Genomic DNA, 27360 nt, shown 5'->3' on the forward strand with positions numbered 1-27360 from the left:
TTCGACCTCATCTGATTTCACAGAGCCTCAAGTCCGTTCCCGCCGCACACCCACAGACACACAAACGCAGGAGCATGATCCCGTGTGGGGGGACTCAGCTGTGCAGAATTATCCTAGCGGGGTTGAGGAGCATTTATCCAGACATGGACTCTGACTAAGAGAGTGCACTGAAAACTGCTTGACTCTTTGGACTGTGGACTCTCGATCCTTTCAGGTAAAGTGGACTTCTTTTTCTAAAGGATAGAAAGCATAAAAAAAATACCTCCTCACTGATTTTAGAGGTATAGCAGCTGTGTTCTGAGTTTGGATCATATATCCAAATGCATTCACATAATTATCAGTTTGGTTTTCAATTGTATAAATGTTTCTTGATGTTTTTCTAGATTTTATTGAACCATTTAAATTATTTGTCATTTCTGCTTCTACCAGGGGTTCCCCCTGGCGACTCTAGTAGGATCAGTTTCTGTGTTTTTCTTATTATTTCTGTAAAATCTAATTAATCTGAAACGAAGTTGACACATATTTAATTTATGCCATCAATGTTTTATAACTTCGTCAGTGACAAAACGTAGCCGTTTCTGCGTTCAAATAGGCAGGCTGACAAATACCCCCCTCTCCGATGTATTTGATTACTGCTTAACTTCACGCGTGGCGTAATGAATTCTTTCTGTGATTAGTTATCATGAACTCATAAATACTGCCGACAGCTAAAGAATACTGTGTCAGAAAACGTAGGCTTTGTCCATAAAAGGCAATTGAAACCTAAAACTCTCCTACTTTGCTTTATTTCCAGCCAACGTTGGAAATCGAAAAGAGGGAAGTTCAACCGCGTGTGACGCCAGGGTACATCCAGTTCCATAATGGCAATCCCCAATGACCTCTCCCTTTTCAGCTCCAGCTCCCCCCCCTTGTTAGCGGGAGAGGTCTTTGTGAACGCCTCCCCGGCCCCCTCCGACGACCCATGCGGAGACTGGTCTTCTATACCTACAAGCACAGTCATCCCCACCATCTACAGTATTATTTGTGTGCTGGGAACCATAGCCAACTCCTTGGCGGTGTGTGTTTTGGCCCATGGCAGCGCCTCCAGGAGAACTGTAGCCAACACATTCATGCTGAACTTGTGTGTCTCTGACCTGCTGTTCCTGCTGTCTCTCCCGCTGTGGGCCGTCTACTACTCCCAGGGCTATAACTGGCCCTTCGGCCGATCGGCCTGCAAAATCTGCGGGTTTCTCCACAACCTCAACCTGTACGCGTCCATCTTCTTCATCTCCTGCATGAGCATGGACCGTTACCTGGCCATCGTGCATCCCCTCCGCTCTCAGAGCGCCCGGGACCCCAAGCGCGCCCGGCTCATGTGCATCCTGGTGTGGGTTCTGGCGTGTGCTTGCGCGGCCCCGACTCTGGCCCTGAGGGACACGTACCTTCTCGAGGCGCTGGGCGTGGAGGCCTGCGTGATCTTATACCCGGATCAAACCTGGTACCTGACCCTGGTCTGGATGAAGATCGTTCTGGGCTTCCTGCTGCCGCTGTTTGCCATCTCTTGTTGCTACTGGGCCATCGGGAAACATTTGCTGGCGGATACGGGGTTGATGAGAATGCAGAGAGCATCATATCCCACCATGCCCTCGTTTAAATCATCAGAATCCCAGGAGGGCTGCGCTAAGCCGGAGAGACCCCCGACACCCTGCTTCAATCCCAGCTCTAATGAGGGCAAACCCCAGATGGGGAGGGGGGTGGAGAGGATTTTGTGGACGGTGGCCGCTGTGGTCCTGGCGTTCTTCGTCTGCTGGTTCCCCTTTCACTGCCTGACCTTCTTGGACATACTGAAGAACGAGGGCTGGCTGGACGGCTGCTGGGTCACCTGGACCTACCACAACCTCATCCCCCTCACGCTTTGCCTCGGTTTCTCCAACTCAGCCATCAACCCCATGCTCTACTGCTTCATCGGGAACCATTTCCGGGGCCGTCTCGGGGGACTCTGTAAGGGCCTGTGTGCCTGTTTTAAGGCCCGCAGAGAGGAGCACAGCCAGAAGAGAGGCTCCTTCAGCACCAGGCTCAGCTCCTTCTCACGAAAACTCAGTGATCTCAAGGACCTGGCAATTGTGGAGACCTCTGTTTCCCCATATCAGCCCTCATCGCTTCAGTCCCAGAGGACGGACTTTATCTCCCCTTCACTGGCTCCAGACTGCAAAGAATGCATGCAATCAAGTGACCGCTGAACTGTCGGGGACAGGCCCAGGGAGGGGTACGGGGAGTGAGGGGGACACCTGGCGCCACTGCGGACATGATCCCAGACATGTAAAATTCAAAGCATGTAACATAATATAAGCCAAATGAGATGTAAAAATAACCAAAAGGTGTGACAAAGTAACCAAAAAAGAGAAAAAGTTACGATGATTTGATGTAAAACATCAAATAAAACAAAAGAACCACCTTCCAAAACCACGGAAAGACAGAGAGAAAGGAAGCGGCTTTTACCTGCAGGAGAAGCCGCCGTGCTACAGGCTCCACTCACCTCGTGCTCTTGCAGCCATTAGCACAGCCATTAGCACAGCAATTAGCACAGCCATTAGCACGGCCACGTCTCCGTTTCTCCTGCAGAGCCACACTGTTGCTCCACATTCAAATGTTAACGAAAATAAAAAGGTCAGTTACAGGAAAGTGTTCTGATCAGACAGTTAATCTCTTAAAGGCAACTTTAAAGCTTTCTTTCGCAAAAGTTACATCCTGTATTCTGTATAAATATATTTTATGTACAAAGGCAGAGAAAAAACAAAGAAAGCTGATTTTTTTTTTTTTGGTTGCTTTGTTTTGGATTTGCAGGGCAGGACCGACTAGAGACGATGAGCGAGATATTCTCGCCGTATCTAAGGACAATTCTTAACCATTCGTTCAAGTGTTGCACTTTCTGTTGTATTATTTCTGTAATCACCATGTTACCGTTTGATTGTATTATTTTGTACAGTCCGTTTGAATAAGAAATAAAAGCGAACTTGTTTGTTCAATCACCCAAATCCTGTCCTCCTTTTTCACAACGGGAGAGATTGTGTGGCTGAATTTAGTCCACTTTCACAGATGAAACTGTAGTTTATTTTTATTGCCCCCCCCCCCCCCCAGTCTTACTCTGTAACAGCTGTGACTGAGAGCTCCTGCCACCTGGGAATGAGAGCGCTGAGACTACTGTTGGCCCAGCAGATGGACGTCCAGGCTCACCAATCTCCTGTCCCTGAGAGCCTCGTTGGAAACCCACATGTAATGCAGCTAGATAATATTATAATCTCATACTAATGTCCTTATGATGCATATGAAATCCAGCTACTGTACTTGTGTCTGATAGGGGAGGTTCTGGCCATCGGTGTCCGGTAATAGATGGGCTCCATTTACGGTTTCCACCTTTCAGAAATAGAAATAAGGGACGCCCTGATTTCAGCAGCGCAGGAGCCAAAAAAAAGCCCCAAAACTTCTAAACTGAATAAAAATGTGTTTATTTTATATGAAAAAACAAAATGCTTTGATTTAAAGTTTAAAGTGCTTTAATAGCATTGAACTTGCATGACTGTACAGACAGACAACCATATAGCAACTGAAATAGCCTCCTATTCTATGTATGTCCACATCAGCCAAGGTGTAGAATATAGCTACAGGTGAAGAATATGGTGTAAAAGTTAATTTATTTCAATAATTCAACTAGAATATGGTGTAAAAGTTAATTTATTTCAATAATTCAACTAGAATATGGTGTAAAAGTTAACTTATTTCAATAATTCAACTAGAATATGGTGTAAAAGTTAATTTATTTCAATAATTCAACTAGAATATGGTGTAAAAGTTAATTTATTTCTACAATTCAACTAGAATATGGTGTAAAAGTTAACTTATTTCAATAATTCAACTAGAATATGGTGTAAAAGTTAATTTATTTCAATAATTCAACTAGAATATGGTGTAAAAGTTAACTTATTTCAACAATTCAACTAGAATATGGTGTAAAAGTTAACTTATTTCAATAATTCAACTAGAATATGGTGTAAAGGTTAATTTATTTCAATAATTCAACTAGAATATGGTGTAAAAGTTAATGAAAATACGGTACAAATCGTGTCCCGTATTAGTTCAATACGGGACGCAACATTTTTTTCTCAAATAAAGGACAATTCCGTATTTTACTGAACGGGTGGCAACCCTAGCTCCATTCCTTATTGATTCAGGGTTGTCTGACTCTAAGCTGAGGCAAGTGGAGGATTGTAAAACTTTGCTTTGTAATGCGTTGTTTAAAAATTAAGAAAATAAATATAGCTAGGATGTTTTTATAGATTGCTTTGGCGTCAGGAGAGCAAAGAAGGTTTTCTTACCGAGACAAGTTGCAGTATGTTTCTTCCCAAAGTTGCCACTAGGTGGCAGTAAAACGGAGTAAATGCAATAAATGAGATGTCATTGGCGGCTTACAGAGAAAGGAGGCCCAAACTCCCACTGCTCATGATATTTGTGAGCCGAGGGAAACATGGCTCTGACATAGAGTGATGACTCATGTAAGCTTATGCTCTCAATGGGTGAAAACAGACATGTTTAACAAACGCTGCATTAAAAGAGCCGCTGGCTCAGACCAAAATACTGAACTGCATCACGTTGCAAGTATTTCTGAAGGAAGTCTCGCAGAGGCTTTTGTTGATGATAGTCCTTGTGAACATCACCAAAACCCAGAATAAAGACACCAAACACGTTACTTGTGTCACAGGAGCTCATTTGAGCAGACGCCGGGCTGTCACTGCAATCAAACACGCAGCAGATCCTTCATTTGACACGGCAGAACTTTACGATTGATGTAACAGATTGCAGGATGGGTTCGGTGTAAACACAGCTTCATTAGCTGTTTCCTCTCTGTAATGTAAAGCAGTTGTGAGCTCCTTCAACACATGCTTAGCATACATATAGAGACATGTGGTGGACAACATGTGTGAAGCTCTGATTAGACGTCGTGCACCGAGAGGGAGAGAGACTTTCCTTCTGATTGTTCTCTGATGTGCAGTATTGCAAGTAAGCCAGACATGGAGAGTAAAATAAATTATTAAAACTATTCCAATAGCATCCATTTCATCTATTTTCTATCTGCTTTTGCCAGGCAGCCTCCTACAATGCCGGCCATTTGAGGCTGTATTGATCGAAATTGTGAGTGAAAGAGGTTGTCCTTTTTTCTCTTATGGATAACTTGACATTTTTTCTCTCTTCACCCACGTGAGCATATTTTCCACCACATTATTTTGCGTAGTGCGTTGATTAGCAGTCATGGAAACAGAGGCAGACTTCTATTAAGGTCGGAAAAAAGCGTCACTTGCATAAGCGGCAGTTTTCCTGTGTGACAAACTCAAATACTGCCATTTTTATCCATCTCTTGTGCTTTCTATTGTTGTGGAAATATTCAGTTAGAATCTTTGAAATGATTTCCTGTCGCAAAAAATACAATCATTTCCTGCGACATGACAAACCCACGTTCAGCCTGCATGCATGCACACACACATACACACACACACACACGTCTCATGTGTGCGTCTCACAAAGCAGGAGGAAGCCTGTGATCACAAGATCATAAAAGATAGAGGTTAGTGGAGCTGCTGTCAGTTCAGGACGGTGACGACAGTTTGGGAGCTTGTTCACCACCAGAGCTCCGGCTCCCCGTGCTACTCCAGAGGACGGTGAAGAGCTATTTAATGAGAGGCTGGACACCTGCCATACCTGGGTCCCCAGTTGCAGAAGACCAGAAGGCGTGCCTGCTGTGAAATAGACAAATTAAATACATTTTTGAGGAAAAAAAAAAAAGAAAGAAGATAAGACAAGGGAGCGGGTGTTTGGAGAACAAAGTGAAAGGCTGTGATGGAGAACCTGCCCGTGTACCACGGACCCATCGGCAAGGAGGAGGGCGAGAGGCGGCTGGCCCAGGACGGGCGAGACGGGTGTTACCTCGTCCGCAACAGCGACACCGTGCAGGGCGTCTACTGCCTCTGCGTGCTGTGAGTATGGCAAGAAATTGTGTATCCGTCTTTTTTTTTTTTTTCTACTTCAAGTCTGCCACTGAGCCCTTATAATCACATCAACATGCATACAATCCCAGCTTTGCTGATATAGACATTATTGATCTCCTGGCGTTTAAGAAAAAAGCACAAAGGCAAAAAATAAACCAAGTGAGTATCAGATGAGAGTAAACAACCAATGTGGGCTGTTATTAAGTGTGAAATGAAGCGAATGAGACCGGCTGCAGCGGTGGCGGCCGAGGAACTTTTTTCATAAACCTGATGGATGAGTTCAGCGTTGAGAATGTGTCTCTGTGTTTGTGTTGTGTGCAGGTGCAAAGGTTACGTCTACACATACAGAATCCACAAGGATGACGCGGGCTCATGGGCTGCAGAAGTGAGATATCTCTCTTTTCTCTTATTTATTCCCACTCTTTCCACACACCAGAAACCTTCACAGTATCAGCCGAGCAGTAACACATCTGCTCCGCTGTGGCTGCTGTTTATTGGGTTAGAAGCTGTTTTGGTGCCAGAGTAATTCAGCAAGCTGTGGATCTGAGGCAAACATGTTTTTCTTGTTTTGTTTGTTTATTATTCCCCCCCCCCCCCTATATTTTTTGAGGAGTGACAGCATTGCAAAAAGGATAGTTTTGGTTGTTGTTGTTGTCTTTTTCCGCGTGCACAAGCCTCTCCCCAACTCCAGTTCACATTTAAAGATGCCACAGCATCAGCACACGCAGATGTAACATGTGGAATTGTATTTGACAGCATTTGTGACGGGATGTGTAATTGAGCGCTGAGCGTTGGCAAACACCCAGAGATGCGCAGACATCTGAGGGCCCTGTCACTCTGCTGCTGCTGAGCAGGATGCTGCTGCAACAACAGCCAACTCTCACTCATTTGCACTGGCAGGATGGTGCACGCCGCTGGGGGGGGAAGACCGACTTGAATGACCAGAATTTCACTACAAACTCAATAACACTTTACATTATTCATGTGCCGTTATCAGTCACTTTAATGAAAGATCCCGGGGACGCGAGGTGATGCTCGTGTCCGGAGAAACGAGCATCCCCCGGACGGTGCCGTGACAGGGAACTCCTCTCCGGCTCTGATTAAATGACTTTAAAACGTATCTCTTTGCTGCGTGATTTATGACACCGAATGACAACACATAATGCATTTTTAAAAGGCCTTATAGGCAAAATAGGAGTCGTTTTTTTGAAAGTGTTTAGCAGTAATAAACGTTAAAATGACAGCTGTGGCAAACAAGTGAAAAACCGAGTTATTATTACAAGAAATGCAAAGTTTCTGAAATACTCTTGGAAAAGTTGAACGGCAAATTGAAACCAAGGGATTAAGCTGAAAACTAATCATTTAAATTCAACTTAAGCCTTTTTTCTTTCCTTTTTTTTTTGTTTTACTCTGGTCAGAAGTGAAGCTGTTGGGGTGCTGCAGCAATTAAAGAGTCTTAGGTGTCATGCAAGGAGCCAAAAATAATGCTTTTATCGACTAAGAACATATAAAAAACCCCCAGGGGAGTCGGTGTCTATGGAGCGTGTCTGGAAATGTTTTAAATTTAGCTTTTAAATCCTGAATGTATCTTCATACAGCATATTCAAACTATTTTTCACAGCTAAATCACATTTTTTTTTTAAATGTATCCTTTTATTGTGTTCAACATAAGCTCATTAAGGATTAGTAAAGAGCAGTAAATAAATACTGCATAAAGAAGTCCCTGCTCTGCACAATGAATCCTTTCTGCGTGTACCTTCAGCGTGTGTGAAGTCTTTTATGAGGTGAATCTGAGCAGCTCATTTCCACACCGCTGTGGCTCACCCCCCCCCCCCCCCATCCCCCGGGTTTGATGTGGAAATGAATTCTCCAGTGTATAATTCTGTTCCCCACCCCTCTCCTTTGTGTCCTAGACCACTCCTGGCGTGGACAAACGGTATTTCCGCCAAATCAAAAATCTGATAGCGGCCTTCCAGGCGCCGGGACAAGGACTGGCCATGCCGCTGCTGTTCCCCGTCACGGCCCAGAGGCGAGCGCGGGCGCAGGCCGAGCCGCGGACGCCCACCGACGGCCTTTCACCCACGGCCCCCACCAGCCCCTTCCTCCAGCAGAGCCGGCCGCACGCCACCCAGGGACAGAAAAACAGGAACAAAAACAAGAAGGAGGTGCAGCAAGCTTTTGGTTAAGGGGCAAACCCTGCAGTGGTTCCTGACCTATAATCACGAACAATGCCGTCAGTCGCCTGACTCCTATTGATGCATTTTGCATAGTGTTGACGTCAATGTAATTTTTCCCTCTTACTCAAATCTCACTCGTCTTCCAGTGGGTTTTTTTTTTCTGCCTATGGCGGCACAGTAAGCTCTGCATAACTTTCAGAGAAGTGATGTAAAATACTGAAACATTAATATCTGTTACTGCATACGCAAGTTGACAACGGCTCTTGTGCTCTGTTTTCTTAATGCAATAGAGTCGTGTGAGTGATAAAGAAAATAAATGATTTTGGGTTGAAATAAACTCTTTTATAAAGGGTCACGCTCGCACAGCCACACACACACCCGGGCCCCCGTCTGACACATAATGTGGAGCAAAAAATTCAATTTGACATAGTAAAGTGCTGATTTCCATGGAGAGAATGCTGACTGCTGGAGATAGAGGGGGTGGGTGGGTGGCGTGGGAGGGCTCTGTCATTCCTCTGATTGACATTACTGGCACCTCATGAAAAATATGATAGAGGGACACAGAGAGAGAGAGAGAGAAAAAAGGGAGAAGCGGCGAGAGCATCTATTCAGCCGAGACAATTCTTCAGTGCAGCGGTTTCCTAGCAACGGACCTTCCATCTTTTCACCATGGAGATGAGCCTGGACAGTGCCTCGCGGAGCATATGGTTTAGACGGGGAAGGCGCATCGCGGCTGATCAGCAGAGTGCTAGTCAGGAATGTATGTCACCTGCTCGCCGTCAGAACATATGCATTGTGTGTCTCTGTCATTTGCACCCCAGGAGAGGAACACAAACAATTAATGGTGGGCAGATGGTGGAGTGACAGTGGGAGGGTGGCGGGTGGTGGTGGGGGGGGGGGCAGGCAGACGGGTAGGGAGGTGGATTAGCAGCAGCTAGTTTAAAAAGAAGAGAAGCAAACTTCTGTACTTTCTTTTTTAACTTTTTCTTTGGTGGAGAAACGCTTGGAAGTGATTCGCATGCAGTCTGATTGGCATTTCCTAATGAGAGGAGACAAGCTGTAGAGAACAGCGCCGCCAAGTCCAGGTCCTGCCCCCTCTGCACTCGCCACCCACTCGCTGAGCCTCAGCTGTCACATTTCTCTTTCCCTTTCTCTGCGCCTCTTCTCCCCCTCTCCTCCTCCCCCTCCTCCTCCTCCTCCTCCTCTTTCTTCTGGTTCTTTTCTTCCAGACGCATGTTCCTCATGCATGCCTCGGTTTGAGCCGTAATGATCGGTGATAATGACAGCGCAGATTTTGAAAATGACAAACTCCCAGGAACGGGAACAAACGGAGCAAAGCAAACGCGCGGAGGGACAAGGGAGAGAAGACGGCAGAGACACAGAACAGAAATAATAACCAGCGGTGCCTATGAAATCCCAGGGATCAATCTGGTAATTCACACATAATAACTTTAATCTGCATTGTAACCCAATAAAGTCAGCTTTTTCAGCGAGAATATTTACTATAGCCATGTATAATTCTTTGCAAAAATGTAACTGTTTTTCTATTCATTAACAATACTGACACTTATGAACAACAGAACTTCCAGTTTAGCACTTTTTTTCAGTGTGAAAGCACTGGCTATGTACATTCTTGATTTTAGTTTACACACTCATACAAACTACTGTTGGAGCACACCAGAGGCGGAAACCGCAGGAGGTTTCTTCTCTAAAGGGGAGTGTCAGAGTCGACAAGGCCTCTCTTACACAATATGTAAACGACAGTATATCCGAGGTAAACCATGTGGGGACTTAAATGGCAACCAGAGAGCTTTTGATTTGAACCGTGAGGAGGATGATTCACCGGCGATCCCACAGTCTCCGTGTCTGCAGTTCAGCCGTACTGAACAGGGTCCAAGATGATGAACAGTGTGAAACAGCAAATGATAGTCGGTTCCTCAGTGAAGGTCGGTCGGTTGTTCGGTCGGTCGGTCGGTCGGTCAGTCGCTTTGTCGGTCGGGATACAAAAAGCAAAGCCACAGCCAAACCACACTGCTTGTGCCACTATTAGAAATTGGAGAAACTGGACGATAATAATAAAATACCATCATTTTGTCACAATTAAAGGCATATGGAAGTTTCTTTTTTTCCTCCAATCTCTCTTCTTGTTCTTCTTTGTAGTTGTCTTCTTTTTTTCCCCGTACGGTATAGAAACAGTAGAACAAATCAGAGTAGAGTAGAAACAGGCAGTCTTTGGTGGGGTGGGGGGCTGCTCACGTGTCTCTGTTACCTGCCCCCCACCTCGCTCAGTGTCATAAAGTGGATGTTGGAGGGGCAGTCGGCCAGCTCCAGCTGCTGCTCTATAGACAGGGAGTAGTAGCCGTCGTAGCCCTGGACGCGGCCGCCCGACAGCAGCTGCTGCTTCTCCGCCTCGCTCCACGCCCTGCTCCCCGCGTCCCCCAAATCCAACCTGTTTCTCTCTTTCTCCCAAGCCCCGTCCAGCGCTCTCTTCCGGGCCTCCTCCCTCACCCGGGCCTTCTCCTCCTCCTCTGTCCCGCCGTAGCGCACGCACAGGCACAGCGCCCCCTGCTGGAGAGTGATGTCGGCGAAGCGTCGAGTCCTGCCGTTCACGTTGGCGCTCATCTGAGACACGCTCACGTTCACGCCGCTCTCCAGCACGCGGCCCCCGACGCCCAGCCCCAGCGCCAGGTCCTCCTCGATGGGGCGGGACTGCAGGAAGTGGTGGGTGTCGCAGCCGTGCACCGTGAAGCTCAGCCCCGTCAGGTGGACGGCGCCGTTCAAGATGGCCGCCACGCGGCGGCTGTCCTCGCTGGCCACGCCGATGATTTCCGCGCTCACGCGGCCGTGCAGCACGGCGAAGCGGATGCTGGGGCCCAGGATGGAGGGCCGGGAGCTGAAGGGAGGGGGCCGCGCCGGCCGGTGGCAAGTGGAGCCCACGGGCTCCGGGACCAGAGGCAGCCGCTCCAGAGAGATGAAGCTCCTCAGCTGCCGCCGCAGCTCGCACTGGATCCCCAGGACCATCTGTGGGGAGGAGAAGAGGAGAAGAGGAGTCGTAGTCGCAGGCGGGTTTGTGATTCATGCTCTGCTAGCAAATACTCTGACCTGTGGAAAACACAGCTGTGTCTTCTACCATCAATAACAACAAATGGCTTTGTTATGTGTGCCTCAGCGCGCCACAGAAGTCGTGCACGGCCCTGAAACGGGTTGGATCACACAAAAAAAAAACAACAAAAGCCTCAAAGTGAAAAGCACTTTGAAAAAAAAAAAAGACACTCGTAATCCCAAAGTCTCATTCATTATCTGAAATGTTGCGCTCACATAAACTAGATCGTTAAAACATTTCTCATTTCATCATCATTCAGGTTCAAATAATACAAAACAGACAATTTTTACTTCACAGGCAAAAATCATCTTAAATCACAATCAATTAATCCAATTATTAACTAATTGCTTAATCGGCTAATCCTTTCAGCGTTCGTTCTTGCTCTGTAAGACAATCTTATTAGTTATGTGGAGCTGATATCAGCCGGTATTGGTGATTTGAAAAATAACACCAAGTTCACATAGTGACAGATAATTAGTATGTAAGTAGCGTCTCCGTGCGTCTGTGGACGACCTCTGACCTCGGCCTGCATGGAGGGCTTGAATGAATTAAAAATGAATTACATAGATGAGTAATCATGGGAGATACGCACACAGGATTTGAGATGAACTAACTAACCGATTATATTATTTCATTTATTTATCTTTTTTAACTCAATTTATAAATTAGCAAAAAGCAGTTTAAAAAAACCAAATTAATTAGTAACCACATAAAAAAAGGACATGATTTAAAAGTAAACGCAGGCTGCTGCTACTTTGACTTACATACATAACACATGGTACTAAAACGACCACATTACAGGTGGCTGCGTCTCACCAAACATGACGTGACCCAGAATTGTAAAGGATGTGGACCAAATGCAACCCTGCCTAAATAACGGTTTACCGGTTTAAATCCAGCACATGTGTATTTGTTGTGAAATGTAGTATTTGCCACATCACCAAGCAAGTAGCGCAACAGAGATTAAAATTCTTGTACTGACTTTTAGAGCTTTTCATGGCCAAGTCCGAAAATATATCTGTGATATTTTAACTGTTTATCCCCCAGCTCGCTCGCTGGGGTCGTCAGAACAACTTATCATCTGTCCCAAGATCCCGGTTAAGACAGCCTGAGCAACAGTGCTGACTCTCTTAAAAGACAACTTTTATGTGGACAAGCTTTTAGTTGACTGAATAACTGTGACTTTACAATTTTTAAACCTCGGTTTTATTTTGCTCTTTTATTTATTTTTTATGTTCTTAATCCCTGTTTGTTTTATACTTCTTTTATCCTGCCCCGCTTTTTATTGTGAAGCACTTTGTGATTTTTATCTGTGATAAGTGTTCTAGAAATAAAGTTGATTGATTGATTGATTGAAGGAGCCAAACGTAAGGGGCAAAGTACGGATAAGGTATGGGTTGTATACGGCTGAGGTTTTGTTGCCATAACAACGCCGTTTCCACATAAAAGCATGGCGGCAACAGCATCATGCTGAAAGGACTTTACATCAACGGGGGCTGTGAAACAGTCAGGAATGAAGGATGCTCTTTTATGCAAATGCAAATATGCAAATATTCACGCCAAAATGAACCCAACCTACGAAAATGTACCAGTAAATGTCTTTCTCTGGGAGAACTGAGGCTGCGATGGAGGATCATCTCTCAGCATGACTGAGCACTCTGCTAAAGCACGACTTAAAGAGATGAGGGGACGCATTTAAAAGTCTTGTAACGTTTTAGTCAAAGCCGAAACTTCATCTTGTCGAGAATCTGTGGCATGATTTAAAGATTAACGTACGCGAGAGCAACACACCTGGAAGGAGTTGGAACAGTTCCACCTTGAGGAGGAGGCAAAAATTTCAATGACTCAACGTGGAAAACCTGCAGACTTCTACCGATCTGAATTTAGAGCTAAGAGGAAATGTCAAAGATGAGCCCTCAGAGAGCACGTTCTCTGTCAAGTGCAGTGCTGTGGTTTGCACTTTTATCAAGATTGATAGTGATCTTAACCTTCACGCCTTCCTTCGACTGGGATCTGGCTTTTGTGGATAAAAATGATGTCAGAGGCAACAGAGGAGTGGAGAAGCTGTGCCAGGATTTAAATAACTAATTACTAATGAGCTACAGTACAGTCATGTTAATAATGGAGGTGATGCAGCACTTCATTATTAGGTGGCAAATCAGTGCATTCTCATTTTATCTACATTTGTGTCCAAACACCTTTAGATTTGGATGCAAATATACTTCATATCAGCGTTTTAATTAACTAATCCAGACGAGGTGCGACCTTGGAAAAGTCTCACTGTGGGGGGTGAAATGCTCACCTTGCTGGAGTCCCAGTCTTGCGTCTTCCTCTGGATCTTCATCAGCTCGTACGTTTGCTCCATTCTGCTCACTTCGGGCTTCGGGAAGCCAGGGACGACATTGTGGAGCCGGAAGCCAAATAGCTGCAGCCAGCTGCCGATATCTAGAAACACGGACACGTGCAAGGGAGAGACAATGACAGGGAGGGGAACAAGTCAGAATGTGATGTGTGGATACTGTGAAACAAACAAAGAGTCACAAGGCCAGGGAAGCAACACCTTGCAGCAGGAAATCACAATCTTTGAGTATAATATGTGGCAGAGATGGGCTGTCTGGTGTTCCCCTCACACACTGAGTCCTCGGTAACAAACAGCCCTGCTGCAGGAAAACGTGACAGGCCAAATAAATGCCCCATTAACCAGAAGGACATATGCCCCCACCGACATCCTATATTCATCTTACGCTGTCCTATTTCATCTCTTTCCCTCGCCCAAGTCCCTATTCAGCCTCTCGGGGAAACGGTACGCTCTCGACAGTCAGAGAACAAACCAGTGCAGCTTGTGTTTCAAAAACTGTGATCAGAGACGCAGCTGTCCTTTCTGTTGCTGGTACATTTTCTCTCCCTGACATGTAGCTCACCTGTGGTTAGCCACGTGCCCCCCTCGCTCAGCCTTCGTGGCAGATGTTTCCAGTGCACATGTGGGTGTGGGAGTAGGTGTCACCAGTACTCGAGTTGTAAAAAAAAATCAGGGGGGATGGTGGATTTTATCATATGGGGACAGATAATTTGTGCTCATTACAAATAATATAATATATTACAAATAATAGCACTGACCAAAACACCTGCAGGAATGACATAGCAGCAGTTAAATGCAGCCTTCTGTAAGCTTTAAATATCCACTGGGCTTACATCAAATACATCAAAACACAAAAATAAAAAACAGTTTTCTGAACTTCTCAATATGTCTCTGTCCTTCACAGTAAAATGGTTCACTGCAAAAACTCAAAATAAGAATATTTGTCCTATTTCTAGTTAAAATGTCTAATTTTAGTAAAAAATCTTATTACACTTAAAACAAGACTCATCACTGGAAAAAAACAACAATTTTCACCTGTTTCAAGTAGATTTTCTCTTAAAATAAGTAGAAAAATCTGCCAGTGGAACAAGATTTTTTTGCTTTTAATGATAAGATAAATCTTGTCCCACTGGCAGATTTTTCTACTTATTTCAAGTGAAAATTTACCTGAAACAGGTGAAAATTGTCAAATAAGTTATTTTTCTGGTGTTATTTTTCTGGTGATGACTCTAAATGTTGAAATAGCAGTAAAACCACATTCATTGATGAAATGACATAAGGGATGGAAAGGAGGGATGGCAGTTTTACAGGGGGGATGATTTTTACTGTTTTTATTTCAGGGGGGATGCCATCCCCCCTCATCCCCCCTCAACTCCAGTACTGGGTGTCACCGAGTTAAATATCGCCCAGTAACCGACTCTGTGTTCCGGTAGCGACTGAACGTGAGCGCTGGAAGGTGCGTTTGTGGCGCTCACCTGTAGTAAACTGCGTGACCTCCTCCACTTTCCCGATAGGACAGTTATTCTTGAAAGCGTACAAGTTAAACGGCTTAGGCTCTTTGCTCAGCTCGCCCCACAGCTCGTGATTCGGCGAAGTCCAACGGCCGGCGAGCGTGTCGTAGTCCCGCCGGCCCAGGTGAACCAGGCGTGTGAAAGGATCGTACAAGCCTCCGTGGAAGCCGATGACAAGCTGGAAATTAGGGTTGGTGTCCTGATAAACCTCTCCATAGGGGGTGTAGAGAACCTCTTTGATCAGCCGCCCCTTGCTGGAGAACACTGCCCTCGGACTCCCCACGCTGTCACAGGCAACATAGTACTCCTCCCCGCTGCTAAGCTCCATGGCGATGAGGTGGCCCTGAAGGTCGTAGTACAGCGACGTGATCAGATTACTGCTGTGGTTGTACAAGTGGCTGACCCTGGTGGGGTTTGAAAGATCGGCATAAAAGAACTGCAGCTGCTTGCCCTGGCTGCTCTTGGTGGCCACGCGCCTACCCAGCCCGTCGTAGCGGTACCAGACCGTGCGCCCGCTCACGCGGTTGTAAACCCGGGTCAGCAGGCCGTTTGAGTTGTAGCCGAAAAGGTCGCTGGCTCGCTGGCGGAGGAAGCCATCGTCGTCCACGTTGTACTGTAACTCCCCCAGGTGTGTTATACGATCCCTCTGGTCGTAGCGCAGCGGAGTCAGCCTGGAATACCAACAATGAGATGTCATTCCAACAGTAGTAGTCTGTAATTCTCTTCATTTGAGGCTATAACTTTAAAGGAGACCTATTATGGCATCTAATACCTATTTTAAACAGGGCTTGATTGTCTTAAAAAAAAAACCTTTTGATTGTTTTTGCTAAATAAATTAGAAATTCAGCCTCTAAGCCATGTCTTTATCTTCCCATTCTCTAACCTCATTATCTATGCAGGATTCTGAGTGGGCGGGGCTATGATAATGAGGCACTGTGCTGATTGGCTGCCTGAATGACGCGATACACCGCTACCAAAAAATGGTGGAAGCTCCGGCCGGTGGAGTTGTAGTTGTTGTTCCGGCCAGAGTTAGTTGTGAGCGTGGTTTCACGCATCGGAGGCCAACGTATGTAAATCGCGCCCACCGTTACGTCACGACGGGAGCAGAATCTGAACGGCTCGTAGATCCACATCACACTGGACGGATCATCCGGGCGGCTGTACAGACACTGCAGAATTTAGTTGCTTTCCTCCTTCTCTGAGTTGGCAGGCTGAGGGGAGACCACTTTATATACGTTAAATAGGGGTTTAATGATACACTTATCTCACGATAACGATACGATACGATACGATATTATAGCAGTATTTTTTTAACAACCTTGCATGAGGAACATATGACTGGAAAAAATGGTCTTTTATTTGAAAGAATCAAAATACAAAACAATGCTGTGCGTTTGCCCTATTGTTACAGTTTGTAATGCTTTATAACTGTTTAAGTTTTAAAGAGAAAGCCAGGCCAACCATTTTCCACAAAATGAACTAAAAGTAAATGTCAGGTTTGCATTATGCATCTTCAGTTTTATACAAGTACAAATATTTTGCCATTATATTTTAGTTTCTCTCATGTATGACTTGACTTTTTTCTTTTCCAGAAATTTAACAACTAAATTTAAATAAGTAAAAGTAAATAAATACATTTTTACATCATAAAAAAAGATTGATTCATGCTCACCTTATAATTTATTTTTGTTAAGAAGGTTATTTTGGTAATTCAGGGTTCATTATTTTATAAATATATTCTTTATATTCTGATGTAAATTAGGGACTATAATTACACTAGTGAGTTTATCTGTAGTGATTAGTCTGTTTTAGATTGGGCGGAGTGATACGCCACAGTACGGCACTAGGTGCTGTGTTGATGTTCTAAAATCCTACACTCGAACTCGGAAGAAGTTGTCCCCGTGTTTATCCTACTAAAAAGGTTTAATTTAATAAGGTAAGACTTAACTCTACACCAGCCTTACATAAGTAAAGGTTCAGAGCTTAAAACCCTGCAAGAGTCCCGTGATCGTGACCGCAAAACGGTACTAGTTTCTTCTGAGCGGAGTAAGATTTTGGTCCGCGGGTCGAGGCGCGGTCGCGGTCGGATGGGCGTTACTAGTCAGCACAATAGATTAATATTAATAACCCAATATCGCGATACAGTTTGTCACCTCCACGAAACGTTTCGTGACGTTTTTGTATCGCAAAATGTTGTGGCACGATATATTGTTACACCCCTAATGTTAAAGCAAGAAAAAACGTGTTTTTCATAATAGGTCCCCTTTAAATACAATTATTAGACTTATCAAAGTTGTCCTATGCTTGCAGAAGTTGGAGACAGACGCCACATTGCCATAATGGTTAAAACAATGTGTGCCAAATATGCAGCAGACTTCTTCAGACTCAGTAGTGACGTCCGAGCTGCAGGTGCTCCCTCACCTGGCGCTGGTCCCGTGGCTGAGCAGGTTGATGTTCCCGTTCAGGTCGTAGCTGTAGCGCCACTGCGGCCGCTCGTTCACCGCGGCACTCTGCAGCTGGCTGTCTGCATCGTACTCGTACGTGTAGCGCGTCACGTTGCTGTCCACGCCCACCCTGATGTCGCAGGTGGTGGTTCGCCCGGCCGAGTCGTACTGGATGGTCATCCAGTAGGCGATGGACTTCAGGATCTCGTACTGGACCTCCACCACCTGGCCGTACGAGTTAAACACCTTGGTGTGCTTCATCAGATGGGTGGTGATCACCTGGGGCACGGCGGGGACAAATGGAGCGTGAGATCTGATTGTTTAAGTCAGTAATTCATTTTATTAGTGAGTTAAGGGCAACAGATTAAGCTGTTTACAACTGCTGGAAACAAAGGTAATTAAACCAGTGAGCCTGAACCATACAGTTAAGTTATGGACCATAAAACCAAAACAGTGAGCTGAAAGGTGCTAAAATACATCCGGTGAGCTAAAGGAGGACTGTAATCAACACGTAGGACTACTGTCAAAACCCACGGCAATCATTTAGGATAATATTTATGGAAACACATAAATTGGAACCATTTTAACACAATATCAAAGCCTCAGCGGGGCATCAGTATTCATGTGCAGAGTCCTACCTGGTTGAGGTCGTAAAAGATAACGCTGAACTTGCCGAACTGCTCAACCTTTCCAGATACGTCGTCATAACGATATAAATCGATGGGCAGGGGCGTCTCGTTGATGACCGCCTGCATGCTGGTGACTCTGAAGTTGTTATAGCTGTAGTCAAACCTGGCGTTGACCAGGCCTTCCTCGCTGAAACGGAAGATCTGCCGACTCGTCAGGGGACCTGTGCGGAAATTCAAACGTTGTTTTAAAAGATACATTAAGATGTGGAGGAAATTCATATACAGTAGTGCAATTGGCACAATTGGCTGCCGTACTACCACGCAAGCCAGCACAATTAATTTAAATCAAAGAGTCATTTAACATCATTAACACGGACACATGCAGTTCAATCCATTCGATCTTAACTATCCCCACATCACGATGGCATTTCTAGCAGTGACCTTTAATATGCAGAGATAATGAAATCTAAAGACAATAGCCATGATGGGCCAATGTGCTGCTTAATGTCAGAGCATGGGCATTAACAATACCATTCGTCACCTCTGCTGCTGGATCCTGTGTCTCATCCTCCATTTGGAAAAAGGCCCGCTAATGAATCACCATTATGCTGCGATTTGAGATGACTCCGATCGCAGTTAACATGACGGAGTGTCTAAATGTGCTGGATAGCTGGATCAGCATTACAGCTCCTGTTTTTATTTTCGGTGGGGATGTTGATTCTGAACACGCGCTAATGGGGAAGTGGCATAAGCACTGAGAGCGCGGTGGAGGCTTTTCCTCCAGCCCTCGGGAACTCACAGTCTGTTCGTCTCGCTTCTCTAGCTGTCACTTCTCAGAGCTGTCATCTTTCCATTTCCCTCTCTGCTATTTTTTCGTCCTTCGCCCATCTCTCTCGCTCTCTTTTTTTTTTTTTCGTTTTCGTGGTGCCTTACTTTTCCTCAGCTCATCTCGAGGGACAATTATCAGTATCTCTCCCTCTCTCTAAGGCTCCGTTTGTTCTGCTGAAATGAGATCAGTTAAAGGAAGGTGAGAGTCTATTCATAGTGAGGGCAAAGTGATAAACACACACACACACACACACACACACACACACACACACACACACACACACACACACACACCTACGCCTGGCAGATTAGTGACACCTGATCATGGCTCACCAATCACAAAGGCTTGGGAAGTGAACCAGCAGCAGAGATGAGAGCGCTCCCAATGACCCTGGGCAGAGCCTGGAACTGAGGGGAGCTGTTCAACTGGATTAACAATGGTGGTATAAATCTGCTGTGACAGCTAAAGGGTCCTAATGACGCTCACGCTACAATCTAACGGCCACCACATAAAAAAGTGCAACACCTCCGTGTTATTATAAAGCTATTGCTTTGCTGTTTGCGGTTAGAATTCATAGCTAAGATTTAAAAATGTCCCGTCTCACATCGTACGCAGGCGTGGAACGTTGATGTAACCACACCTTGCCCACTACGTCTTGGCTCAGGCTCATTAGCATTCACTTGTTTGCTTTGATCAGGCAGCGTTGCTGCAGGGGGTGGGAAGGAGAGCACAGCTCGGAGCCCGGGGGGTGGTCTCATATTTTCAGCTGCGGTAGACCACAGTCATTTCCACTCGAACATGCACAGCCCTGTTCACACCTCGAACTGTGGCAACGTTAGCCTCAGATGAAATAGCATCTTGTGTGACTCAAAGCCAGACTACAGAGTCTGATCTCCCTCGTGAAATCTGGCTTCTTTATCAGAGTGCACATGTTGTGCGTCGTGCTCAGATCATAATTTGCGATCCGGGCCCTGGATCAGCTCAGTGGGTTGAGCGGGCGCCATTTGTAGAGACTATAGTCCTCGTGCGGGCAGTGCAGGTTCAAGTCCCCGTCGCTCTGTACTAGGGCTGGGCGATATATCGAGATTTTAATATATATCGATATATTTTCAAACACGATATGGTACGAGACAATATCGTTTATATCGATTTAAAAAAATATATATATATTTTTTTTTTTTTACATTTTTTTTTTTAATGATTTTGATCAAGCTTATTTTCTGACAAATTGACTTGAATGTTTTATTTGAGATTTGCACAAATTTTTTGTCATTTGCACAACTGTCAACCTCAGTGGAAAAGTCTGCCTGTTACTGTCTACATTGTATTAATTGCACAGTATATTTTAATTTAATTGTTGTGCAGGAAAGGGATATTTGTTTTATTTTATTCAAGAAGCATTTTTATTCTATATATGCAGGCAGTTTATTTTTATTTCATTTGTTTTATACATGTTGATATTGTGCAGACCTCTGTTAATAAAGGAACCTGTGTGACATTTGGCACGAGGCTTTGTATTAAAACTGACTGTTTTTTTAAGGGTTTGCCTCAGAAAAAAATGAAGCTAACAGAGATGCTATGCTATAATGCTTTGGGGGAAACCCCAATTAAGGCACAGAAAAAATATCGAGATATATATCGAGTATCGCCATTTAGCTAGAAAATATCGAGATATGACTTTTGGTCCATATCGCCCAGCTGTACTCTGTACTACGAGCCCCCCCCCCTCTCTCCACCCGTTTCCTGTCCACCTACTTTCTCAATAAAAGGCCACTAAGGCGAAGAATAATTCGTGATCACAGGAGGCCTCGGAGATGATCAGCCTTCGCAGTGACTCTTTGCACGTCCTAAAAATGTGAAATTAACAGCTGCTGGGTGTTTAGTTTGCATTGACTACGTGCACAAGTGAAGGCGTACCAGTCTGTCTGTATCGTATGGAGCTTATGAAGCCGTTATGGGTGAGATGAATGGTCTTGACGGTGCCAGAGGCTTCGTCATAAGTGAAGGTCACCAAGGTGGAGTCATAAACAACCTCGGAGAGCCGTGCTGCTGGTGTGTACCTTTGGAAAGAAAAAGGGGAAACAAATTTAAAAGAAAAAAAAAAAAACATCCTACAACAGATGAAAAATGACATCAGTACTCCTGCACAGTAAAATACATTTCATATTCAATATAAGTAAACATGCTCAGACGCATTAATAATAAAAAGAGCCTCTGGGTCAGTGGGAAAGAGGCAGCGTCATCGTTCAATATTTCATCAAAATCAGCTGCTGTGGCAGTTACGGCTATCCAGATCCTGAACATGGGAACCCATTTATTACTGTCTTCAGTGAGTAAATGAGAGCAGAACATGTTACGTCCCAGGATGCTGTCTGAGTCAGTCCAACAAGTCTTTTTCTGTTAAGTCTTTAATTAAATTCGCCACAATGAAGCGCTCAGCGGCTTGTTTTTTTGGACGACTATAAAACCAATATGCATGTGTCACAATGTTTCATTAAAGTTATAACGCTGTTGACACCAAAACTCATCTTCTCAAATATATGAGCTCCTCACAATTAAAAAAAAACTAATAAACAAAATCCCAGCCGGCAGTTGTGTTTCTGTGATCCACCTGTAGATGACACTGCGTCCCGTTCCCAGGTGCTGAGTCCTCATGAGCCGTCCGTTCAGCGTGAAGTCCTGCAGGAACGAGGCCTGGCTGTCGGGAGGCGTGTAAATGTTCCTGTAGTAGCCGATGGACAGAAGCGACTGCAGGGTGTGTTTCACCATGCTGGGCATCGTCACGGCAGCCAGGCGGTCCGTTTGGTCGTACTCAAAGATGTAGCGGCGCTGGCTGTGCAGGAGCAGCATAACGGACTGCAGAACACACACACGTGGTATTTCAGCCTTGTGGGTTCATGTCGGGTCTGTTTTTCATTAGGTGAATACTGTGTTTGCTTCCAGAAGCAACCTTCATTTTAGTTAATTTCTTTACTTCATGACGAGCTATTTAATTTATAAAATACTGGTCAATAAAATAAATGTAGGGAAAAAATAAGCCCAATTTGATTTTTTTTGGTGTTTGTTTTTAAGGGAGAAATTATTTTTCTTGTCGCTAATTGTTTATTTTATACTTAAACAGCCATGAAACAATTGAAGGGCGTGTTAATAATACATGATGGCGTTACTAATTATTCTGAAGTTTCTGTAATAAAAACTCTTTTAGACCTTTTGACACCAATTTTATTTCTTGTTTAACAGTTCACGAATAAACAATTTAGTTAATTTCTGTTTCATTAAATGCAATGCTTAATCTCTAATCTTAATCTCTTTAATACTTTGTTTTAATGGTTAAAAACATTTCTCAACAGACAGCAAGTGTTTACAGGAAAAGCCACTGTCAGGAAATTGTTGCTTTCTTTTCACGAGTGTGAAAATCCAGTCTGAGGGTTGAGTCTGGCTCAAGTTGCGTAATGCATCACAAATAATGTGTTTTCTGATTTTGCTACTCATCTGTCTATGCATTGTTGCAGTCATGCTGACATACTGTGCAAACAGCATGTTTGACAATAATACTGCACACTCACTAACTTGAGATGGATATACTTTATACAAAAGCTTTGAGCCTTATGTTTATGATTCGTTAAAAGGGAAACCACTTCAAAGGATCAGCTTCAGATTTACTTTCGATCAACTGCAATAACCTTTCACCAGGATACAAAAAAATGTGAGTTTGTTAGATTTCTATTAACAAAGATGAAAATAAAGCAGTGACCCACCCAAAGAAACAAAATAAAAGTTTTCTCACTCTTTCTGCGTATGTGTAGCTCCAGATCTTGCCGTTGACCCAGGCCCGAGACACCACCTTGTCATTTTCATACTCGAGTCGTTCGGACCACTCTCCCCTGTGGATGGTGGACAACAGGCCCCCGGCCGAATAGCTGATGTTGACTTCGGTGTATTTGCTGCTCGGAGACCACACCACGGGCCGGCCCAGCGGGTCGTACTGGATGTGCAGGGTGAACTTCCTGTGGTCGTCATAGATCTTGCCGACCCTGGTGCTTTGATCAAAATCGATAGACAGCAGGTTCCTGTTGTGTGCCTGAAAAGAAAGCAAGAAGAAGTTGAGCCAGAACAGAATAAAGCTTTAATTGTTTTTTTAATGTTTTAACTTTATAATCGTCATAAACTCTGAATGAAGTAGCAGACATGCACGTGTAAGCAGAGCAGCCTTAACTTAGACCCCAGCCTTCACAATAATCATAATAATAATAATACTTATGAATAGTCTTGTGAAAGAGGGGAAAAACTGCGTCCTGGGGATTGGATTTTAATTATTACACATGAGATAAGATACGCTGTTTGAGCTGTTGTGCCGCATCACTACTGCACAACAGTTCACTTCAGCAACATTTCTTGGCAGTGAATTTAAAGATCAGATTGCTCAGCTTGAGGTGAGGCTGTCATCATTTAATCTGTTTACACATTCTGTTATTTGGCCATTGCTCAGATTAGCTGAGCTGTGTATGATATTGTGCACGTCGGTATCTGGAGGACTATCTTTCCACCTTATCCGTTAGCAGAAGAGAGAGCTGGCGTTTTACCCTGAGCCTCCGTTCGTAAGTGCTATAATTGGTCTTGCTCTGCTCCTTCCTCTGCCTCCACTCGATCAGGCTCGGGGTGTGGTCTCCGGGCAGGCTGATGTTGCAGCGGCTGGCCGTGGGGCTGACTCCCCCGCCCAGCGCTCCCGGCAGGAGCGGCTCCGTGCTGAGCGACAGCTCCATCCCACTCGCCAACGTCACAACGAACGACCCGTCCGCGCTGACTCTGTATGAGCTCTGAGCATGATCTGGGGGTCGTTATCACAGACGGGTCACACAGTTACGCACAAGCAAAACCACACTCGCACACAGGAGGTAAACATGCAGCAACACATGAAAAAAAGTGTGAACAAAAACATCAGTCGCTGTGTCTGACAAATAGGCCTTGAAAAACACATGTGAGATGTGGCAATAGCCATGCGAGTCCACCGTCTAGCGACTTGTGTGCATGCTTTGTTTTATTTAATTGCTAAAATGACTATGATTATTGTTGTTTAAAGTTCCTCATTGCAACATCAGCTATTACAGCGTCAGAAAAACCTAACTTATTCAAACACAGAGCAGGAGAGGAGGAAAAGAGGCAGATGGAAAGGTATTGAGAGATAAAAAGCAATAAAAGGAGGTGAGAGAGACGGGAAGGAAAGAGAGCAAGAGGTGGAGGGGATGTTACTGAGGGAGGAGTGCTTGGCCATAACAGTTTTTCACACATTGCAAAAGCTTCTCAGAAACTGCTCCTGCAGTCCTACAGCGCGCTGAGTAATATTTCAAACCGCTTCTGCACATGCCGATGTCAGATTCGTCTATTATCTTCACCAACCCAACACACAATTAATAAAAAGGGGGAAAATAATCATAAAATTTATCTTAATCATAAAATTTAGCACAGCCAATAAACTAAAAGGATTTTTTAATTCCCTTCACCACTATAAAAGCTCTATCTTCCCGTATGGTTATTGTTGCCTCGGAGGCGGACGGCGTTACGGTGAATCTGGTCGGGGGAGGTGACGGGGGCATTTTCAAATGGAGGGTTATTTCAACTTTCCCCCGCCAGCTCCTGCACACTACTGCACCGTACACATGCCAGTGAGCGTGCAAGTGTATCTCCGTGCGTTAGAGCGGTTGCTCCCTCCCTGCAGTGCTGTCATTGTGACAACTGCTAGAAAGCAATTAAAGGGATGACATGAGAAGAAACTGCTCCCATGAGTGGCTCCTCCACTCCACTTCCTTCCTTTTTCCCCTTCTCTGTCCTCCTTTCTGTCCTCACCCCGCCGACACTTGTTAAGACACCTCAAAACTCAGTGAGACCTGTCTATCCTTTGGAATCAATAGCAATGAAGATAAAAATAAAACAGAATGAAATTATTTTCATGTAATTTAATTCTTTTTAACTGTCCCCTTGTCTGGTAATGTAAAAAGTTGACATATTCAGTGGAGATGGCGGTCAAGACCAGGCTACATTGATAGAGTTTGCCACTTATAAATGTTTAAAGATCACTAAACCCTGAAGCTCGGCCCTCCTCAAACAAGTGTGGCCTCTGTCGGTGGTCTAGTCGCCCCCCAAATGAATCATAAACCACCTCGTGGCATTTGCACCGACGAAGATGGGGGTGGATGTGTGACGGTGCAGAATGATGCAGCTCTAACCTTTGTTGCCCGTCAAGTTGTAATTTCATAAAAGTGATGCATTTGTGAGATTGGCCTTTTCTCATCTGTCCCCTCCCGATTCACCACAGTTACTAACAGTCCAGGAATTAAAAATAAAAAAGCAACAAACCCCCGACCACAATTCATGGTGATGCTTCACCTTGCTTGAACGTGTAGATGGTGTCACTGGCAGACAAGTTGGTGCTGGTGACAAAGTTCTCACGGTTGGATGCTTCAACCTCCACTCGAGACCAGCGCTCCAGGTTGCCGTGGAAACCACTTACCTCACCCGTGGGGAGGGTGATGTTGGTAAGTCGACCCTCGCTGTTGTATCTTAGAGAATAAACAACAATAGGAAAATGCATAACCACAAATACACGCAGAGTCACGTCGCTCTTTGACAAACACGCACTCGTACACGAGCTCACGCGAGCACACAGACACTCGTGCGTGCTCACAAGCGCTCTGTTTTCCCCCCGTTTCATCGGCACGGAGTAGGTGTCAACAATGATTTATATGTGTAATTATCCAGCTGTGAAGTTTGAGACAGAGACGGAGCTGGCAGTGGTGAATAATTCACACAGATGTGCTTTAGTGTGTGCGCTGGATGTATAAAACTATACATGTGATCTAAGTATAGCAGAGATGTTCTTCAGGAACGTCACAGTCACTTAAGGAAAAACTAAAAGAAAAAGCCCCCCTCCAACCCCCCAGTTTTCTACAACACAGAAAGTACCACCAGATGGCACTCACACTTCACACCGCTCATGTAAATGCGTCTTACAAGACTTCACATGGAAAAACCATCAGAGTCAAGCAACAAGACATAAATAGATAAAAAAAGAAAGAAGTGAAGACATAAGAAAAACAAAGGAGGGAAGTAAATACAGTGGGAGAACACAATAAAAGCTTTAAGAGAAAACTTACTCATAAACAGTAGTCCAACTGTTTTCATCACTTTTGGTTGCTAGGAGACCGGTGCTGCCGTGGTACGTGATGTGAGCGATATCGTGGCCTTGGCCCGACACCTTCCGCAGCGTCCCGCTGTTGCTAAGGGACAGCCAGTACACCTGTCCGCCAGGCAGCGCCAGCCAGAGAGGAACTCCGTGGGCGTCTCTCCTCACCTGGAGGCCGCGGCCGTCGTGGAACGTCAGCCCGGACAGCTGGCCGTCCGTGCCGTAGGAGAAGTTGAACAGGTAGTGGCCGGTTATGAGGTGTTTGGTGTGCATGTGGGAGCCGTTCTGTCACAGAGCAGAGGACGAAGACAGGGGTCAAGGTTTGACTGCAGGAGGCATCAGCAAGCACCGACATGGAGCTGTAAAGCTTAGCAGGCGAGCAGCGGGTGAGCAGCTAAAAGGGTTCTCCATCATAAAAACAAGATCTTGTAAGATCACCAGACAGACAACAACTCAAAGTTATTCAAATTAAATGATGAGGAAATATATCAGTCTTAACTGGATTTTACTGCTGCATATTTTGAAAGTTACTTGTTCCATTACAGCTTAAATATTGTGTTGATTTATCAACAAACAATAAACTAGCTCATGTCATTTCACAGTTCATTTCTTGTCACAGTATAAAAATGTTACTACGCGTTGACTATTTCTCAAATAAATCTCAAATATGACTGATGATTTGTTGTGAGAAAATGGACCAAAAAGATTTGAAGAAAAAGATGAACTTATAAAGAAAAGCTCAACATACAACCACCACCAGTCTTTAGTGCAACGCTAACATAGACAAAATATCTATCATGTTGTAATAATCCAAAATTATATTAATAGCATGTAAAAAAAATACATCTGTTATTTGTTAATTAGGTTCAAAGCAATTTGGTAAATCTGGTTTGCGTCCTGAGTGTTGGGACCAAAGCTGGAAAACCTTCCCTTGGTTGTGTGTGACATTCAACCATCACGTTTGCACGAGAAAACAGTCGTGCATGTGATAGATGTCGCTGTATGACCTCAGAAGAACCTTTGAAAACCACTGTTAGATAAAGATCATCAAGGCTGTTATCAGTGAGAGGTGAAAAACCATCATCTGTGAAGATGTAGAGGCCCATCAGTG

General features: G+C 44.7%; 3 protein-coding genes across 4 annotated transcripts in view; 2 read left to right on the forward strand and 1 right to left on the reverse strand.

Annotated features, from left to right (window-relative positions):
- The first annotated feature begins 37 nt into the window (after positions 1 to 37).
- Positions 38 to 3006, forward strand: LOC133447652 (type-2 angiotensin II receptor-like). Its single transcript, XM_061726377.1, has 2 exons — positions 38 to 214; positions 794 to 3006. The coding sequence occupies exon 2, from the start codon at positions 861 to 863 to the stop codon at positions 2217 to 2219; it is 1359 nt and encodes a 452-aa protein (XP_061582361.1). The 5' UTR covers positions 38 to 214; positions 794 to 860; the 3' UTR covers positions 2220 to 3006.
- Positions 3007 to 5592: 2586 nt separating this feature from the next.
- Positions 5593 to 8648, forward strand: LOC133447653 (SH2 domain-containing protein 1A-like). The gene is made up of 3 exons (XM_061726378.1): positions 5593 to 6005; positions 6339 to 6402; positions 7931 to 8648. The coding sequence occupies exons 1-3, from the start codon at positions 5869 to 5871 to the stop codon at positions 8201 to 8203; spliced, it is 474 nt and encodes a 157-aa protein (XP_061582362.1). The 5' UTR covers positions 5593 to 5868; the 3' UTR covers positions 8204 to 8648.
- A 990-nt stretch (positions 8649 to 9638) lies between these two features.
- tenm1 (teneurin transmembrane protein 1) overlaps positions 9639 to 27360 on the reverse strand; it is a 203763-nt gene continuing 186041 nt past the window's right edge. For both annotated transcript variants that reach the window (XM_061725764.1, XM_061725763.1), the window contains 11 exons: positions 26221 to 26534; positions 25454 to 25626; positions 23653 to 23897; positions 22857 to 23150; positions 21681 to 21925; positions 20987 to 21129; positions 18250 to 18461; positions 17589 to 17890; positions 15132 to 15838; positions 13600 to 13742; positions 9639 to 11215 (listed from right to left, as the gene is read on the reverse strand). In XM_061725764.1, coding sequence (XP_061581748.1) covers positions 10460 to 11215; positions 13600 to 13742; positions 15132 to 15838; positions 17589 to 17890; positions 18250 to 18461; positions 20987 to 21129; positions 21681 to 21925; positions 22857 to 23150; positions 23653 to 23897; positions 25454 to 25626; positions 26221 to 26534 — 3534 coding nt within the window. In that variant the 3' untranslated portion in view covers positions 9639 to 10459. The remainder of the gene's footprint in view (positions 11216 to 13599; positions 13743 to 15131; positions 15839 to 17588; positions 17891 to 18249; positions 18462 to 20986; positions 21130 to 21680; positions 21926 to 22856; positions 23151 to 23652; positions 23898 to 25453; positions 25627 to 26220; positions 26535 to 27360) is intronic.

The sequence above is a fragment of the Cololabis saira genome, chromosome 7, assembly GCF_033807715.1.
Source record: "Cololabis saira isolate AMF1-May2022 chromosome 7, fColSai1.1, whole genome shotgun sequence".
NCBI lineage: Eukaryota > Metazoa > Chordata > Actinopteri > Beloniformes > Belonidae > Cololabis > Cololabis saira.